Source organism: Xiphophorus couchianus, chromosome 24 (assembly GCF_001444195.1).
Source record: "Xiphophorus couchianus chromosome 24, X_couchianus-1.0, whole genome shotgun sequence".
Lineage (NCBI taxonomy): Eukaryota > Metazoa > Chordata > Actinopteri > Cyprinodontiformes > Poeciliidae > Xiphophorus > Xiphophorus couchianus.
The window spans coordinates 12,522,754-12,542,466 of record NC_040251.1 but is presented as its reverse complement, the minus strand read 5'-3'; the positions used below and the strand labels follow the sequence as shown (position 1 = coordinate 12,542,466).

Genomic DNA, 19,713 nt, shown 5'->3' with positions numbered 1-19,713 from the left:
GTCAGTCAATAAGGTAACAAAAAGTCACATATTCACAGATAAAAGCAAATATTGCAGAATTCCTTGTAAATATTTTTAAATTAGCTCTACAGAGTCATTTATTTAATCAGGTAAACCTGGATGTTCTGTGGCTGAAGAAGAACTTATACACAGATATTTATTAATATTTTAAGAGTTTCCTAATGGGTTTTATCAGTACTTTCTTCCACAACATTGATGATCTTGATGTGGCCCAGAATTAAAATGAGTTTGACCGTCGATCCAAAGATAATAACTTCAGTTTTGTTTCTGTTCAGGTGGAGAAAGTTATGAAAAATCCACACATGTATCCGTGTTAAGCATCTATTTAGTGCTTGGATTGGTTCTGTTCTTATTCTGTTTTACATTTTTATGATTTCTTTATTACAATGATAATATCTCGTTTTGTTTCAGCCGTGGCTCTGTTTCCTTTTTACTTCTTCTTTGCATCCATTCAGTGAGTTAGTCGGATTATTTTCTAAAACTCTGACATTATTACTGCAACTTCAGGCTGAGGATAAATCCTTTAGCTCAGCTTTATTTGTAACATCTCCTTGGAAAATGTCAAATCCCGGAGAAGTCCTTGATTTAACGCAACTCTCTCCTGGGCTTCCTGGTTTGCGAGCCAGCTGTAATCAACTCTGTCTGTTCTCTGGCCATCACTGTAATGAGGACAAAAGCTGCTTTAACCTTAAGCTTCTGCAGAGGACATTATACAGGATGATTCACATTTTCAAAAGCTACCTCCCTGTGTTTACTCCAATATCCTCCGTCGTCTGTCTTCGTGCCAGCTGTGCCTTTTGTGATTTGGGTGGAGGGAGGTGGTGGTCAGCGATGCTCTGCGTGTCGTGCAGGAAGCGTAACTCAACCATGAGGAGAGAGAGAGAGAGATAAATTCACCATGTCTGCCCTTTCTGTCCAAGTGTCTTGTTGGAAACAAACAAAGATTAATGGGTTGTTGTCTGGTCTGGTGTTACTGTGAACCCAATCCAGACATTTGGGGAATACAAAGAAGAGAGCACTGATAATTAGATAGATATCATGGGTCCCTTTTTTTTAACTGTGAAGTGTTAACTTTTTGTAGAAACTGTGTGTCTTTCCCTCAGGTGTACGTTTCCCTCTCAAACTCGCTCATCTTTTCATCAGCTCCCCAAACAACATAAATGTGGAGCCTTTCACTTCCTGTCTGCTCTCTTTTTCATCCTCTATTATTTCATTTCCTCAGTTAATATGCAGCCCATGTCTGGGGATAAAGTGTTTTCACACAACAGTGGACTCATTTCCCATGAAGCTGTCATTTTACCACCTGATTGCAGAGCAGGAGCTAACAGGAAAGGGTTATTAGCAAGGTCACCTTTTACTATATTGCAGTGTCCAATGAGAGCCGTGTGTGATGTGTAACCAGAAGAAATTAGATATTGGCTGCTGCTCCTAGGTTGTCTTTCTTCATCACCTTGGCAATAATACAAATTTGTAATATTTTTCTGGCAAGCGAGCTTTGTCCCTGTTGACTTAATTCTTGGAAGGCACTGGAGTATTATTTTCTGTCAGCATAAATCCTCATGGCACCAAAGCAAAGCATACTAATATGTCTCCACTGCCCTCTTGTGGTTCTGCTGAACAGTTAAAATCTAAATAGAGATGTTTAACTCTGTAACGAAGTTCCATGCTTAGTTTGCGTACCAGAAAACACACCTAAAACCAACTGCCAAGCACGGTGGTGAAGGAGTGATGGTGTGGGGTCAACCGCGTCCAACGACATGTCCTGTGACCAACACACGAAGCGTCACCCAAATTCAAGCTGCTGCTGCCAAAGATGGTGTTACAAGCAATAGACTCATGGGGTGTACTTACTTTTCTTCCACATGTTAAATTAGCTCTAACAGCCGCCTCATTAATATCGACACTTCTCTCTTCGCAGTGGAGGACGGTTGGTCATTCTTAGCGCCAAAATGGTGCATTACACAAGTCACGGGCAAACATTAGCAATTGGGTAAATTTGTGGATTCATGGGATGTACTTACTTTTCTTCCACATATTGAATCATCATCAACAGCCGCCTCATTCAGATCGACACTTCTCTCTTTGCACTGGAGGACGGCTGTTTATGCTAAGCTACATAGCATAAACTGCCATTACAGTTGTATAGCCAAATATACCAAATATAGCTTTCCAAATCAATTGAGTCATGGGGTGTACTTACATTTATACACACACCTTTTGTTTTTAGCTTTACATTATGACCTGATGGGATCTGGTGCAGGCGTCTGTACAATCAATGTAAGATAACGATGTTACATCAGATGAGATGATGCGTGGCTACAGTTTTTTCACTAATTGTTAAAAGAAAAACAGAAATACTCCAGACTTTTTTATTGGATTTTTTTTAAGGAAATGGAGTTTAAGAACATTCATACAATAAAAACAACCAAACTCTCATGATGAGTTTTTTTTGATAGAGGACGTAAATAAAGAGCTGAAGAAACCAGCAAACCCGTGTGGACAACAGTAGGATCTGACAATGTGTGACTGAAACAAAAGAGTATTTATACTTATTTATACTCCACGGGTAAGTAGATATACAACAGGTGTAGAGTTGCGACACCTAGATACAGAGAAACTGAAGGAAAATTAACTTTAAAGATCAGGATCACAGAAATAAAAGTCAAAGTAAACAAACTAAACCCAACATCCAACAGATTGTTACGCAAATATATATATATATATATATATATATATATATATATATATATATATTATAGCCTTGGCATAAGAAAATTCTACATAAAAGCAAAACACATAGAAACATTGTTAAATGATTGTTAGCTTCACACTCACAGATTCATCCTACAATCGCGCTAAAAAATTGTTTGCAAAAAATAATGTGTCATATAGCACCGTCATGAATGGAACAATTTCAATCACAGATAGCTGCCTTCTTTTTTTTCACTGCATATCATGTTAATATTTCTATTTCAGTGCAGGTTTAAAGGGGACCCATTATGCAAAATTCACAATTTGCACATTTCTTTTAAGTCCATTTGAATCTTCACTGCTTCTCAAAACAGGCCAAACAGTTTTTAGCAATAACTAAATGTTTTTTGGTGTCTGGAAAATGAGCCGTATCAAAAACCTCCTTGTGAAGTCATGCTACCTAGCAACCTCAGCCCCGGTCTCCTAGCAACCCAACCCAAGTCTAGGCTTGTTACCTAGCAACCCAGGTGGAGTTCCAGCACATTTGGTCAGCTTGTTTAACTGTTGTGCTGTACAATGGCTGCTGGAAAAGCAAATGTTTTATTGTCAACTTACCATCCAAAATCCACTTGCTGCATTCAACCATCACTATCTACAGTAACTCTTTGAAGAATCTTGAATTAATATGAGTTACAGAAACATTTCATTTTCATTTGGGATCAAAAAAGCATTTGTGAATCTTGTTGGTTGTGCAGGAGGGTCTACTAATGCTTTTCAAAGATGTATGTTTGTATAATTACACATCTCTTTGCAGCCATTTTCACATGTGAGTGTAAACGTAGAGTTGGGATGCGTGGCCAGCAGCTGATTAGTTGGATATAAAGTGACAAGAGGCCATAAAACAGCTCAAAATATTGAGAACTGACCACATTGAAATCTGTTTATCAAAAACTGATTTTGTGCAAAAAATGTGATGAACATGTTTTCTTACGCCCATAGACCCATCTTAACTTGTCCAAGGAAGCATAATAGGTCACCTTTAAAGGTTTCAGCGGGAAAATATTAACATCCCTACCGACTGAACTAATTCAGAGTGAATGTGTCGCCTCGTTTGGTCTCTGAGCTCCTCGTTGGCTCGGCCCTCACGGTGCAGTTTCTCAGCTCGTCTTTCAGCTCGTACAGCTGCTGAGCGTGGCTGGACAGCGTCCCATTAACCTGCAGAAGAAGACTGCTGGATTGTTTCTCCAGCTCCTCCCTGATTCTCTCCAGATCCTCTGCCAGGTAATTCAGACCTTTACATTGATCTTCCACACTGGCAACACGCCCTCCAACCTCAGTTACCTCCTTCTTGACCACCATGGCGGTGCTCCGGCACCCGCGGACCTCCTCCGCCAGCCGCTTCTTCATGTCCTGCAGCTCAGCTTTGAGTCTGGTCAGCCTGCGCTCGCCTGCCCCCAGCATGGAGGCCTGATGCCCGACCAGCTGGACCACGCCCTTCATCTGCTTCGCCAGGCGAAGCTCTCGTTCATGCCAGGAGCTGTTGGCCTCTCCCACCTGATGGACCACTGTGCCCAGGGAGTCTTGGAGACTCATCAGGGTGTGGTTGACTGAACGAACATTGAACTTAAGAACCATAAGCTCTGCCTGAAATGGAGGACCTCTTTCTGCGTCTACCTGCCTCTCTCTGGTGTTTAAGATCTTCTGCAGGGTGAAGTTCAGACTGCTCAAGCGGTCGTTCTGTGAGTCTAAAACCTGCTTTATGTTCTGCTCGACTTCTTGGTTTTCACCCGGCCCAGCAGAGTCTCCTTGGGTGGCAGGAGAACAAGGAGAGGAGCAGAGAATCTCCAGGTTGTTTAGGTGTTTCTGAACTCGGTCTACATCGAGTTCAAGTCTCCCGCGGAGGGACTCCAGCTCCGTCTCCAGTGTTGGAACAGCATGGCCTTCCAGCAGAGTGGGGGCGGTGGCGTTGCTAAGCTCCTCTAGAGCCGTCAATAAGCGGTCCTCTAGGTCTCGAAGCTTAGCCTCCATTCTGGCCTCCAGCCTCCGCCCTGTTGCAGCTTCTTCCACAGGATCTCCACTTCTCATCTGCCCAGTCAGGTTGAGCTTGTCTTCAACGTACTGAAGGCGGCCCTCCAGCATCGCCTCTATGTGGTCCTTGTGACCGCTGAGAGCCACTCTCAGGTGCGTCTGGGACCGGTTCAGGTCTGCCACGGATGTTTCCAGATGCAGGACTCTTTCTGCCAGCTCACCTGATGGACGGATCTGTGACTGGATGTTCCCCAGTTCGTCCCTCAGCTTTGACATGCTTTCCTCCAGAGCGCCTCTCATCTGCTCCTGCCGCTGCCGCTGATCCCTCTGGCACTGCCGCCGCTCAGCTCCAACCTTCTCCCCGCAGCGATCCTCTGCACTCTCAACTCGTTTCTCCAATCCATCGAGTATTTCCACCCTGACTGCACTCAGTTTAGCATCCATCAAACTCTCCACACCTCCCCTGGTTTTATTTGAGATCATCTTCAGGACTCCGTCTTGTCCCTGTACCGTTGCTCTGAGCTCCTGCAACTCTGTCCTCAGCTCTTCCACCCTTCCACTCATTTCTGTGAGGTGTGGAAACACGTGGCTGCCATCGAAGCCCTCCATATCGAGATCCCTGGCAGGAATTTCCACAAACCCAACGGTGGGTGGGTTAGACGCTGTAGCGGGAGCAGCAAGAGGCGTTGGAGCAGCAGAGAGCAGAGCTGACAGCATCCTGTTGGCATCGTCTCTCAGCGAGGCTCTCAGGCTGTTCTCCAGTCCAGACACGGTTCCCCTGAGCGTCTGCAGACCGTGGTTCAGATGCCGCAGGTCCTCCTCTATTCTAAATATCCTCTCCTCTGTCTCACTCCCCAGAGCCTGGCCTATAAACAGAAAATCAGACAAGCTCATTTTCAGGAAGAATGTGTAAGTCAGAGGTGTCTAAACTTTTGGTCAACAACTTGAGTGCCAAAAAGAAATGTTTTTGTACCCACTCGTCAATAAACAACACATGCAATGCTTTAAATGAACTAATAAAGTAGTCAGGTTTGTTGTTGGAAATGTACATGTAAATGATTCTAGATGCAAAACTTAAAAAGGACTTTGTGTTATTACAAGAAATTTGCATGTTTTTTCTCTACCAATTAGAAAAAAGTAGAACAAAACTGAGTCATTTCTGAGCAAAAAAAACACACTCCAAGCACTGATTGGTCTAGTTTCTGGTGCAAATATCTAGATTACTATACTAATCTTCAAGTATACTTGAAGATTAGTATAGTGTTATTTCAAGTGTACCTTAAAACAAGCTCCTATATTTTGCTGAAAAGTTAAAACTTTTCAGCAAAATATAGGAGCTTGTTTTAAGTCAACAATTCCTTAATATTGATTAAAAAGAATTAGTTACACTGGCATATTATTTCACTTGCAACAAGACATTTTTCCATGTTATAAATGAAATAATCTTCCCATGGAACTAAGATTTTTTCAGCAATATTAAGGAATTATTGACTTTCATATTTTGCTTAAAAGTTACTTGTATGTTTGTTTTGGTTTATGTGAATTGTACTAAAATATTTGCACTAGAAACTCAACCAAAATACTTGGTAAAATTTTGTGTTTATGCAGTTCATGATTTAAGATCTATATTTCCTTGCTTGCTTTAATCAAGTTTAATAAATGAATTAAACGCATTTTTGTGTGCAAAGTCAGCTTTTGGTAAAGGTCACTGCATAGATGTGATCCTTGCAGAATACAGAAAACATGGTTATTTAAAGACAAAAAAAATTATGTTGCAAACAGTTTCTATTGTAAGAAGATTTTTCTTTGTCCCAAATTGAGAATAGAAAGTCTCCGTCTACATCAGTCATTTCTGAGTTACCTGTGATCTTCCCCTCTGGCTGTTCTTCGGTTGGAGCGGCAATTTCCTCTGGGGTAACATCCTCTGGTCTTTGGTTGTATTCCCCCTGGTGCTCTGGGTCGCCGACTGTAATATGTGGCTCCTGGTATTCTGGTTCTGGCTGAGGTTCTGGTGGGTAAGGCTCAAAGGATGAGTCGGAGTAAGACGAGGATTTTGGCGGCCCAAAGTGAGGCAGTGGGTAGGAGCTGAAACTGCTGATGTGAGATTGCTTCGGTTGACTCCAAGGGTTTGGTTTCATAGGTGGAGTCTTGAACATTTGACCTTTGAACCTGGGCCCTTCGTGCTGTGGACCCCCAAACTGTGGGCCTTTCATTGGTGGACCTTTGAATGGTGACATCATCCTGATTGGATGCTGGTAAATCTGGTGACCATCCATACAGTTGTAACCAGAGTACCCAGGACAACAGCGCCATTCCAGTTCAGTCACTGTTTTATGGGCTACCTTGAACATCGGCTTGTAGAGCAGGCGATACCTGAGCAAAACATGGAGTTATCAGTCACTTTGTCAAAGAGCTGAAGCCTCATACACAGCTCTGGGAAATATTAAGAGATCGCTTAAAATGATCAGTTTCTCTGATTTTACTCTTTATAGGTAAATGTTTGAGTAAAATGAACATTGTTCTTTTATTCTATGAACTACTAACAACATGTCTCTGAAATTCCAAACAAAAATTTAGTATTAGCAGAAAATGAGAAATGGTCAAAATAATGAAACAGCTTTCAGACCTCAAATAATGCAAAGAAAACAAGTTGATATTCATTTAGAAACAACAATACTAATGTTTTAACTCAGTTCTAACTAAGTTCAGAAATCAATATCTGGTGGAATAACCAGGAGGTTTTAAACGGGGTACAGTGCAGTGGACTCTTCAGAGCAGTATAATACAGGCTGCAAGGGATGCAAGTTATTGATTAATGAGCTAATCTGAAGTTGATTAATCTTATCAATTGACTAGTGATTGATTGATAGAGGCCATTTTCTTAAAAACCGGAATTTTCTCTTCTATCAAGAGGGATGACCGACTGTCCATAGCAGGAAGAACTAAATTTTTCATAAAAAGCTGGAAAAAAACAACATATCATTAAATATAACAAAACAGTTGCTAAATATTAAGATAAAATATGAAAAGAACAAAATGTGAGAAACAGAGGTATTTATACAGAAGTATGAATACTTGTTGTTGCTCTTGAAGGAATGTTAAAACATCGCTACATTTAGTGCATTAACTCACCACAGCTCTCAAAATAAATCTTGCTTATTGCCCTCATGTTTTCCCCCCATCATATTACAATTTTTCTGTTACACAGCCCGCTTTTCGGTCATCACATCCTCGCCTTCGCAGCAAATCAATAATGTTTTAATGATAAAGTGACACTGCTCCGGTCATGCAGCTCGGCTGAATAATGATGTGAAACTTAAGGAGTTTGTTTTAGTGTTTATACATCAAAACAGAACCTCATAAAGTCCATGTTGCAACCCACACCGGACTCTGTTTGGACCGTTTCTCTTTCCTGTTCTGTTATCTCCGCCATCTTTGATTCTGTATCAACGGCTCCGCTTAAGCATGACCAGCGGCGCCCTCTGCTGGATGGCGGCCAAACTACAACACTAAATGAAGAGCTAAGTGAACGTTATTTATCTATTGGAACTGATTTGAATTGAACAAACCATTAATCGGCAATTAATCGTAAGTCGATTAGTTGTTTGCATCCCTTTGCTTTTGTCTACACTTACAGGAGAGTTGGACATTGTTTGGCCCAGGAACACTTGTTGTATTCAGCCTTCACATATGGCGCTGCCCCATCCTGGACAGTGAAGGACACCGTCTTCTCAATGACGTAGGCACAGTGGTTCCTTTTAAAAAGTGTACATAAAACATGACAAATGAAACAAACACAGATTCCAGATCTAGTTTTACCTAAAATGTGCTGCTGCTTATTTAACATCGAGAGATATGAACTTACTTGTGTCTGCTGGTTGGTTTCAGTTGCTCCCGGTGTGGACTGGGCCCCTGATGAATTGTGAATAAATTGGAGTATTTGGCTTCAACTAGTGGGAAAAACAAACCAATCACAACTGCAAAATGCATCATTTAAAAAAATAAAAATCAGTCTGAAAGAAAGAAAAAAAATAACACAGAAGACAAAAAACGATTAAAATCCTAGATATTTCACTTCAGGATAATGAAATATTTTTAAATGACTTAAATCTTCCTTTGGAAAAAAAGGCAGTAGAAATATTAGCAGCATAAAAAGAGAACTGCTGAACTTGATGCTGTTTGAGGTGGACTGTGTTCGGGTGACAGCAGTCCACTGTGGGCTTGAAGGACTTCAGTACGTCACTAATAGGGCCCCCTGGAAAACATCTGCATATCTCCTCCCACCGGCCCTCCTCACACCAGAGTGACAATAAACCACATGAAAAGAAGAAAAACAACAAAATCTTAAGTTATTCTCAAATGTGGGATGCTTTCCTCCATTAAGCTTTGTAGAAAATCCAGTTTTTATTAAACATCGACCCAGAATACTCCATATACCAGTCACTGCGGTGGCTGAACCCATATTAGCTTTTTCCCTTGATGATGTCAGAAGGAAAAAATAACACACCACATCCTCAGGGCACAACAGAAGACCTTGTCTTAAAATGAGTAATTTGTAGCTATACTTAGCTTTTGGAACATAAAGACAAGTTCAAGGGTTTTTTTGAACATAAAAAAATACAAGTGAAATAAAGCATTTTTGTTTTAGTTCAGAAATGTTGCATTGTTTAGTGTAGCTCCTGTGAGCCGCTTTATTTTTATTTTTTTACAACTGCTGTTGTTACTATTGTGTAATTAGATTTATTTGTATCACAAAAGTCAAACAGATTCAATTTATGCACATAAATATATGCATGCATAACCATGTAGTGTATATGAGAACTATGAAATTATGCTAAGAATTTAAAGCATCCATTGATATTGACAATCCTGGTAAAGATGAGTAAAAAACTTTATTGCTGTTGCATATAGAAAAATTAACCCTTTAATGTAAGCACTTTAAAAAAAATCTTTCAGAAAAACATTTTTCTCAGAAAACCTTTGGGAAACAATGGTTGAATTTTAAATAAGAATATTTATTTTCTATTATATCATAAACTTCTTTTAGAAAAGGAAAAACTCTACTTATGAAACTTGTTCGATTTGTGGATGTATTTTTATTCTCTTACTTAATTTTGTCAAACGTTTCAATCACATGTATCATTAGTTAGATTTTTAAAAAAAATCAAAACAGGTCTGTCTTGTAAATGAGATATATTTGAATCTCAGTTGAACAACCTGTAGAATAAATTTTTTTAAATTACCATATAATAATTCTAATGCATGTTGCCACTTTTTTCAGGTTATATGAATTTAGCCTTGATGGTAATGTTGGTGTTTTCTACAGGTTGTCTAGAGAAACTGAGAAACATCTTTTCAACTTCACACACTAAGAGAGCTTTAAACCTGACTTAACAGCAAACCTCCAGAGCAAACACCAACAAACACTCTGTGTTTAAGATCGTGACAGTGCACACCCAGGCCTGAGTGCTTTGCCCCACAAACCACACATTCATTCACAACACAAGTCTTTGTGCACTTTTAGTAAGTTCACCACCCAGAGTATAGAGAACAGGCCCAGCAGCCTGTTTGTTTCACAATAAGGTCCTTTTCTACTGAAAAGCAAGTTGAACTTAGTCACATTTTAGTGCCATGCAGTAATCACTCTTATATTACTGAAATATCTTTCCAATATTTTGGAAAATATGAATTTGTACTTATTTAAGACTGGGTCTCATACCAGTGTTAACATATTTTAATAAAATATTATTGTTTAAATTATTTTTTAGCTGCAGATACAAGTGATCAAGCAAACACTGAGGGTGCTATGCTATTGAATTTTACGTTTATTTTCTTATTTAAAATGAATTTAATAATTTGTTGTTTGAATGTATCTATAATATTGCATTAAAAAAGTCTAAATGCTTAAATGAAAAAAATCTGCAGAATGTGCCAATTTTTTATTTGATTAATCATCAGAATAATTGATTACTGAATTGATTGTTAGCTGCAGCCATAGTGCAAGGTTTGGTCTTGTCCGGGATTTCCACATCTTTCAGATCCAGATGATGTGAAACAGAGAAAATATCCAGTGAGCAGCAGCTTTTTGTTTATGTCAGAAACCAGGGTAGAAAAGACAGATTGGTTCAAATTGATAATTGCTAAAATAACTACTTTGCATAAAACCATCTCTGAAGCACCTTCAACCTCGGAGCAGATGGACCCCAGCTGTAAAAGGCTGCTAAACGTTAATATGGAGGTATAGCAAATGAGTATAGTATGCACCGGATAAACAGCACTACAGCACATCTTATCTTGCAATGACGTCAGACGTGAAGAAATGTATAAAAGTGCTTTATACGGGAACCAACTTTATTTATGAAGCATTTAAAAACAGTATCCACTAACAAAAGTGCTGAACAAAAATGATAACTAAATTAAACAAATAAAACATAAGAATTTAAAACGTGTAAAAATGTTCAGAAAAAATACACTAACTTCCGGTATTTAGCTAGTATATTTATGCTAGGTTCCGGTTGTACTCGGAACTGGGAAATTCTGACTTCCCAGTCGGAAAAATCAACAGGAATGCCCACCGCAGTCGGATTTTTCAATGGGGAAAAAGGAAGCGATTCCAACTACTCCCAGTTACCTGTAAGGCGAACTTTACGTTTCAAAATGGCCGCTCCTCACATCAACAATAGAAAGATGTGGCAGGAATATGTTAATTTTACAAGACACGTGTTAACGTGCGTCTAAAATAAATGTCACATGTAGCGCCCACAAGATCTAAACTGGAGAAACTTTTAAGTGGTGTTTGCTTATAGAAAGTAAAGGTTAAAATTATGTTTTTTATGGGTGCCGCCATGTTGAAATTCCGACGCTGTTGCTTCGAGTCTCACGTCAAACCCAGCTCCGAGTTCCCACCTCTCAGGATCACTGAAACGCAACATTACAACTATTACAACAAAATATTAGCACCTTCTGCTACACAAGCTACCTGTGTTCATTATTTAGCTGTGATATTTTGAAGCAGACCAGTTTCTTTCTCTTGAAAACACCCGAATCAGCTCAGGAACGAAACAGTTTGTGTTTACATATTCTCCAGCTCTCTGGCCCTCTTCACTCATAAACAAGCTCCCATTGTATGACGGGATACAGGCTGCAGCGAGCTAAGCAGCCATGCTCGGCCCAGAGCTCAAAGCCCAGCTTTATTCTGCAGCATGAAGGCGGCGGCCCCACCCTGAGTTTCCTCTCTGTGACGTCACACAGTCCCAACTGTTCCTGCGTGGCTCACCTGCGTGTCACGCTGCTCGTGACAAACCTGGACCTCTCGGCTCGGCCACTTGGTGAACAGGGCGAGGCCAGCCGGGTGTGAAAGTTTGAGTCTGTGCAGCAGATGGAGGGGCTGCCGTGTTTTTGTTTGCCCCACTCCTTACTTCAGTTTGAGTTTAGCAATAATGCTCCAGATTCTGAACCAGCCTGTTAATCGCTTTAGTTGCGGCTTTTCGGTAACACTTACCGGCCAGTTTTGTCTCATGTTCCTGTAGCACTGAGCCGGAGCAGGAACCAAACATTTCATTCTGCTTTTCTTTTAAAAAAAATATTTTGGGGGGGGGGGGAATGCTTCTTAATTTATAAGTGGGTTTAAATTAACTTCTAATGAGCAAAAGTGCAAGAGGCAAGATACAAAAACACAAAATCTTACTAAGCATTTTTAGTTTCTTTCTGAAGCAAATATCTTATGTAACAAAATGTAATATTTGTTACTGGTTTCTCATTTGGTTACTGTATGTTGTTTTCAGAGTTGGGTATTTTTCAGTTACATCTACTTGAGTAACTTCTTGGGAAAAATTTGAATTTTTTTTAATGTGCTTTATTTGTTACTTTTACTTGAGTTGAAGTAATGCTGCTCATATTTGAGTACAATATGTGGATGCTCTACCTGCTTTCGGAGGTTTCTATGATGTGTAATGCCTTGTTGCTGAAATGTGCTATGCAAATAAACCTGATTGATTGATAGTACACTTGAAATAATGCAAAACAAACCTGCAAGTAACATTTCAGGAAGATATAAGAGCTTGTTTTAAGACAATAATTCCTTGATATTTTTTGTAAGTATAGCTCCTCTGCAGATTATATCACTTTTAACAAGACATTTTTCCCAACTGGTGTTTTTTTTTTTTTTTTTATTAATCATTTATTGATTAAAACAAGCTCCTATAACTTGCTGAAAAATTCCCTATAAGTTTGTTTAGTCTTATTTCATGTGTACTAAGATAATTGCACCAGAATAGACCAAAACACTTGATAAGATTTTGTTTTTGCAGTGTATATAGTTTTTATTTACAGGATGCCTGCTTGTTATATCCGTATTGTTTGTTTTAGACTTTAGTATGTTCACATCTATGCAGTAAATTTCACAAACTTGTTTCCTGTTTAACTTCACACATGTGGTTTTTTGTCTTTTTCTTTTTTAATTTGCAAAACTGTATTTATTCAGAGACGTTGGTGTGTCATTAGAGTCGACCAATGTTAGCATGAACAAACCTCATTTAGTGCCGCAGGGGAACTCAGAGTGTCGCGCACACTTCGTGGTCTTACAGACAGATGGCAGCAGGAGTGTGTACACAATCACACCAAAACTCACATATAAGCTTAGAGTCGCCACAGTCTTTCTTGTTTGTTTATTTACTGACAACTTGATCTATTTTGCAGTAGCTTAAATTCACACAAAATGTACGAGACTCAGCACTTAGCATATTTATTCAAAATCCAACGTTAGAGAATATAAATAATTGGTTCCACAAGTTACACATTGCAGAAAAACACACATTTCACTAAAGATTTTTGTCTACTTTTTTGTGCCAATATCTTAGTATATTTAAAATAAGACAAAGCAAATATAAAAAGATTTTTTTTTAGCTTTCATAATAAAACATTTTATGCCATACATTTATAAAAAAATAGTTTTTTGAAGCTGTAGTAGAGTTTCATTATGTAGAACTGTCCATTTGAAAACGGTTTTGGTATTTATAATAAAAATGATGAAGCCATGAGAGGAAAATGTAAAGAAACTTGGGAAAACATGCAAACTCCAAACAGAAAAACCCAGACTTCAAGCTCTAGACTTCTGAGTTCTTGTTTCTAAGTGTCAAAATTAAGTCAATTTATATTTACTATTAACAATAGAAAACTCACCTTCCTAAAAACAGTCATGGTTACCATAGTGCAGCCAGTTATGTTACAGGACTTCCACATAATTTGGATTCAATTTAACGCTACAGCTAAAATAAATACGGTTTTAGAAACCAGTAATATCCACAGAACTGTACACAGAATGAGACTGCCCCCTGGTGGTAAGAGACCTTCACAACTCAGTTTTTCTCCTGCCATTTTCTCCCCACTAACACTTTATATATATATATATATGGATTTATATAGATCTATCTATCTATCTATCTATCTATCTATCTATCTATCTATCTATCTATCTATCTATCTATCTATATAGATGGACAGATAGATAGATAGAAATAGATATATATATCTATTTCTATATATTTGTATGTATATATAAAGAGAGATAGATTGATATTGATAGGTAGATATATATATATAGATTTATATATGTATAGAGAGAGACACAGATTTACACGTAGATATAGATAGATATCTATGTCTATATATAATTAAATTATATATAGATAAATTTAGATATATATATATCTTGCCCAGAAAGATAAATAATTTTCTAAATTATTTCCAATTTGTATAGGTTTAGACATCTAAACGGCTCTTTTTGTTCCATGTTGTTTACATTTTCTTTTTCCAAATCTCCCTTTAATTAATAAATGTGGTTGTCTTATTGTCTGTTTAGAATTAGAAATAAAAATCTTACAATGAATGAACATGAGTACTGATGTTGAACGTGGGGGAAGCCGGAGCACCCGGAGTGAACCCACAGCTACACAGGGAGACGTTTCCCACCGTGCAGTCCTGGCTTTTTCATATTAAATTGTCCAATTAACAACAACAGTAGCTTTTTTTCCAATTAGCGCCAACCACCCAACCCACACATGGCCCCACTCCCCTTTTAACTCTAATATTCTGGAGACATAAATTGATGTCTACGCTGGACGGACGTTACTTCTGCCTTTGAACTGGCGCAGACATGAGGGAGTTAGAGCCTTTTTGATTCGCCTCCACAGAGAAATCTTTTTCATGGGGCTCTCTTCTGGTTCAGAGACGTTGTTCTGCTCAGCTGATTCTCCAGCTGCTTGAGTCTCTGATTCCTCAGGTGTAGTTTGGATCCCATCTTTGTTAAATGTAACATTCATCTGTGGAGGCGATGTTTTCTGTTTTTCTACAAGGCCACTCTCCCCTTCTGTGGAAACTACAGGAACCCTACCTGTTACATCTTCTGAGACTTTGCAAGATTTTGTCTCTAGTTGCTCAGAAGCTGTTTGTGGGATCTCTAGTGTTTCTAAATCAGATTTTGGTGTCTCAGTGCTGTGGATCAAGTTTTGATCCGTCTCTATTTTATTTACAACGGTTTCTAGTTTAGCTTTCTTTGCCGTCTTTCTCTTTTTCTTACATTTTGATTTAGTCAATGGTCTTTTGTCATCTGGCTGATCCCCATTCTGTTGTATTTTAGTCACCATTTCGTCTTCAGTCGCCTGCTGTAATTCACCCATCACTGTTTCATTTCTATGAATCCCAGGTATGATGGAGGCTGTCTCATCACCGAATATTTCGGAAAAGAAGTTTTTAGGTATTGAAACTTCATCTTCTTCAGTGTCTTCCACTGAAACTTTAATATTGTTGAGGGTCTCCGGCTCACAGGCAGCTTTCATTGCTGCCTTTCTTTTGTTCTTGCACTTAGATTTCTTTGATGGTTTCTTGTCATCTTGCTGGTCCCCACTTAGTTGGGTTTCAGAGACAGTTTCTTTTTCATCGATCTGCTCTGCTTTAGCGATCTCAGTTTCAATCATATGAATGTATGTTTTAATGGAGGCTATATGATCCACAACTGTTCCTAGTATAGAAACTTCCTGTTCACCGTTTTCATTATTGGGGATCTCCAGCTCACAGGCAGCTTTCATTGCTGACTCTGTCCTGTTCTTACCTGTAGATCTCTGGAATATCTTGGTCAGCTGATCCTGATGCCCATTCAGTGGTGTTTCAGAGGGCTGGTTTTGTAGCACTAAAGAGATCTCAGTTTGTGTCGAAATACTTTGACTGACTGGTTTTAATTCATAACTGGTTTCCTGTAGATCCATCTCAGTTTGTGTCGAAATACTTTGACTGACTGGTTTTACTGGATAACTGGATTCCTGTAGATCCATCTCAGTTTGTGTTGAAGCAGATTGATAATTTACTGTTTTCTGCTTTGGGATTTCTTGCCAATCTGTCTGAGTCTGAACAGAAACCATTGACCTCTTGCTCTGTCTGCTCTCTGAGAGTCCTTTCCTCGCCAGCTCTTGCTGCTGTCTAAGTTTAGCATTTAGTTTTTTATTTGTATCGAACATCTTATCAAGCTGTTTCATTAAGTATTTCTCCATTTTGTTGTCCAACGGTTTCAAGTTACCTCTGGTTTCCAGCACATCCATCTCAGTTTGCGTAGAAATTGTTCGACTGACTGGTTTTAATGGATATCTGGTTTCCTGTCCATCCATCTCTGTTTGTACCGAAGCAGATTGATAATTTAATGTTTTCTTCTTTGGGATTTCTTGGTAATCTCTCTGAATTTGAGCAGAAACCACTGAATCCTTGCTTTGTCTGCTCTCTGACAGTTTCCTCACCAGCTCTTGCTGTTGTCTAAGTTTAGCACTTAGTTTTTTATTCGTATCGAACATCTCATCAAGCTGTGTCATTAGGTATTTCTGCATTTCTTTATATTTCAATTCAGTCTCCTTAAATTTGGCAAGACACGAACAGTTTGCTGGACTTGTCTTGTCAGAAGAGTGGGGCAAATTTTGAATTTCATTTAAACAGCCTCTTTGGACATTTTCTGCTGTCTGATCATCAGGAACCTCAGTTAAATTGTCTGCCTGGATGTTGTCCTTGGGCTTAACCGTAGATGGACTTTTCTTGTCTTTCTGATCCAGTGTCTCCATCGCTTTGGCAATCGATTCATTTTCAGTTATAAGTGAAACGTCCTGCGGTTCGGTATTTTCAGCAGAAACCTTAAGCTCTTGCTGCTCCAACCAGACTGCAAATGGCACCTTCTTCTTCTTTCGCTTGAGCGGATTGGGTGGCTGTAATTCCCTTTCAACAATGTTGTCGGATGCAACGTCTTCGATTCTTGGTTGGTTGGACTCCATTGTATTCTTTGTTTGTTTCAGGGTCTAAGTTAAAATTAGTTCTCTAGAAACTCTGTAAAGATTTCACGTTAAGTTTGATGTAAATCTCCAAATGAAATGTGCACCAAACAAAGTTGAAAGTCTTACTGTGAACTGCTAAATAAATTCTAGAGAGAAACGTGTCAACAACGGCTGCTAAACGGCTGTGATGAAAGTAGATGATGTGAGGCGCTTATATAATCGCTGATGATGTCAGAATTCTGCCTTTGGAGTTATATTGTGATGTCACCTTGTGATGTCACAGTTTCAACTGGGGCTTGTCTGTTGGATTTTTATTAACACGATGGATGCGCGCGCAACCTGACTGCAAAAAAAGTCAGTGGGCTTTTAAACTGTCACTGGTTGCCATAGTTACCAGTGACGTGCGGTCAGGGGGCCAGAGCCTCACCTGTCATAATGGAGAAATATAATGATAAACGAATTTATATTGCTATTTTTACCCTGTGGTTTGTACTGTAAAGTAATTTTTTTTATTTAGCTTAACCAATTTTGATTATTGTTTTCTTCATAATTGAATTTTCGCATTTTTCCATTCAACGCTCGGAAGCCCAGCAGGTGAGGCAGCAGCGAGGTGAGCCTCACCTGAGATTGCGCAACCTCTCGCTAACTGCTAGCCTATGAGAGCAAGTTCCTCCTGTCTGTACGTCGCCAATAAAATGGTTAAAAAAACATTTTATATATGAACTGCTTTTCCCTAATTTAGCTTATGTATATAATATAGTGTTTTTTGTCACCAACTGGGCTGCACAGTGGCGCAGTTGGTAGCACTGTTGCCTTGCAGCAAGAAGGTCCTGGGTTCGATTCCCGGCCGGGGTCTTTCTGCATGGAGTTTGCATGTTCTCCCTGTGCATGCGTGGGTTCTCTCCGGGTTCTCCGGCTTCCTCCCACAGTCCAAAAACATGACTGTTAGGTTAATTGATCTCTCTAAATTCTCCCTAGGTGTGAGTGTGTGTGTGCATGGTTGTTTGTCCTGTATGTCTCTGTGTTGCTCTGCGACAGACTGGCGACCTGTCCAGGGTGAACCCCGCCTCTCGCCTGGAACGTAGCTGGAGATGGGCACCAGCAACCCTCCTGACCCCATTAGGGACAAGGGTGAACAGAAAATGGATGGATGGATGGATGTCACCAACTGTGTGTGTAACGTGTTTCGTGGGCTGAGGAGCGATCATAAATGGCAGAGACCAGATTAGAGGTGAGGCAGGCAGTTCCCTTGCCTCATGGCAGGGGGCGCTCATGATCCCAGACATTGTGACTCCACAACTGCAGATTAAGAGACAGTAACAGCGAGCTAGCCATGGAGCTAGCCATGGAGCTAACCATGGAGCTAACCATGGAGCTAGCCATGGAGCTAACCATGGATCTAGCCATGGAGCTAGCGATGGAGCTAGCCATGGAGCTAGCCATATAGTAAAGTAAAGTGCAGTGATATATTTATAGTTTTCTCCTTTTACCACAGCAATCACTTAATAAAGGCAAAATAACCATTAAGCCTAAAACCATGTTACTGCAACAGGCTGAATGTTCTGCTCTTTGTGTGGGAAATATTTCAGTGTTTTTTTTTAGGGGCGTTGTCAGTTGCTATGGCAACGAGTCTGCGTGTAGCCTGGCCAACGCAGAGAGCGAGAAAGACGTGGTTATGAGTTGCACTTAAACGGGTTTTCCCTTTACTGTGGAGCAGAGCACGAAATTAATAATGCCTAAATTTCCATGTTTCATTGAGTCAACAAAATTATTATACAGCGGCGGCACGGCTATGGATGGCATGTAAAAGAATTGTTTTTGCCTTCCAGCGTTGTCCGCATGCGCGAAATTTCCTTATGTAAACAATTACATTCAGGTGGTCTACATTTATATATCTGATTAAGTCAGTGCCTCACCAGCTTTGCACCTCACCGCATTATACAAAAACGGGTTTATATATTTATATATAAACAAAAATTCTAATTATAAATCAGCTAGAAAATAAGCAACAAAGTACTAATAATCTAAATTCTAAGATTTAACTAAAAATGGAGAGATTGCTCCTACACTCCAGCCCCTAATTGTGCATTAAATCGCAATTACATCTCTTATAAGTCTTGCTTATATATACAGCAGTTTTATAACTATTCAAGGCAGAGCTGGCCCCTAGCTGCCTAGGGCCCCAACACCAGAACATCATATGGTTTTATTGTAGCGTTTGCACGTTGTGCATATTTTACAAATATCTTCTTACTTTTAAAGCAAAAGATATTAAACTTGCTAATGTGTTTACTGTAAATTCATTGTTTGTCTGTAGATGTTACTTTTAAATACTTAAATTAATATGCAACACTTAAATACCACTATGCATTTCAAAATGCAAATTAATTAGAGCACAATGGAGCATGTGCATTATGCTTAGATCATTGTAGCTAAGAATGTAGTAAATGTCACATGTTATGTGGGGCCTCGAATTAAATCTGGTTAGGGCCCCCAAAATCCTTGGGTCGCCCCTGACTGATTGATCGTGCTATAAGATGGCAATATGTGCCTGGAAAATGCAAAACACTGTCCCTTTAAGCAATCTACAAGCCAAGATGAGCTCATAATAATGACTTTGACTATTCCTGACAGCAGCTTATAGGTCGCCTAACCAGTCTTTACCATA

The 19,713-nt window shown here is 39.4% G+C and overlaps 1 protein-coding gene across 1 annotated transcript; it reads right to left on the bottom strand.

Moving 5' to 3' along the window:
• Positions 1–2,705: 2,705 nt before the first annotated feature.
• On the bottom strand, positions 2,706–9,202 carry emilin3a (elastin microfibril interfacer 3a). Its single transcript, XM_028011676.1, has 5 exons — positions 9,178–9,202; positions 8,606–8,690; positions 8,376–8,495; positions 6,602–7,113; positions 2,706–5,606 (listed from the first exon to the last, which is right to left on the bottom strand). The coding sequence occupies exons 1-5, from the start codon at positions 9,200–9,202 to the stop codon at positions 3,796–3,798; spliced, it is 2,553 nt and encodes an 850-aa protein (XP_027867477.1). The 3' UTR covers positions 2,706–3,795.
• Positions 9,203–19,713: the final 10,511 nt, after the last annotated feature.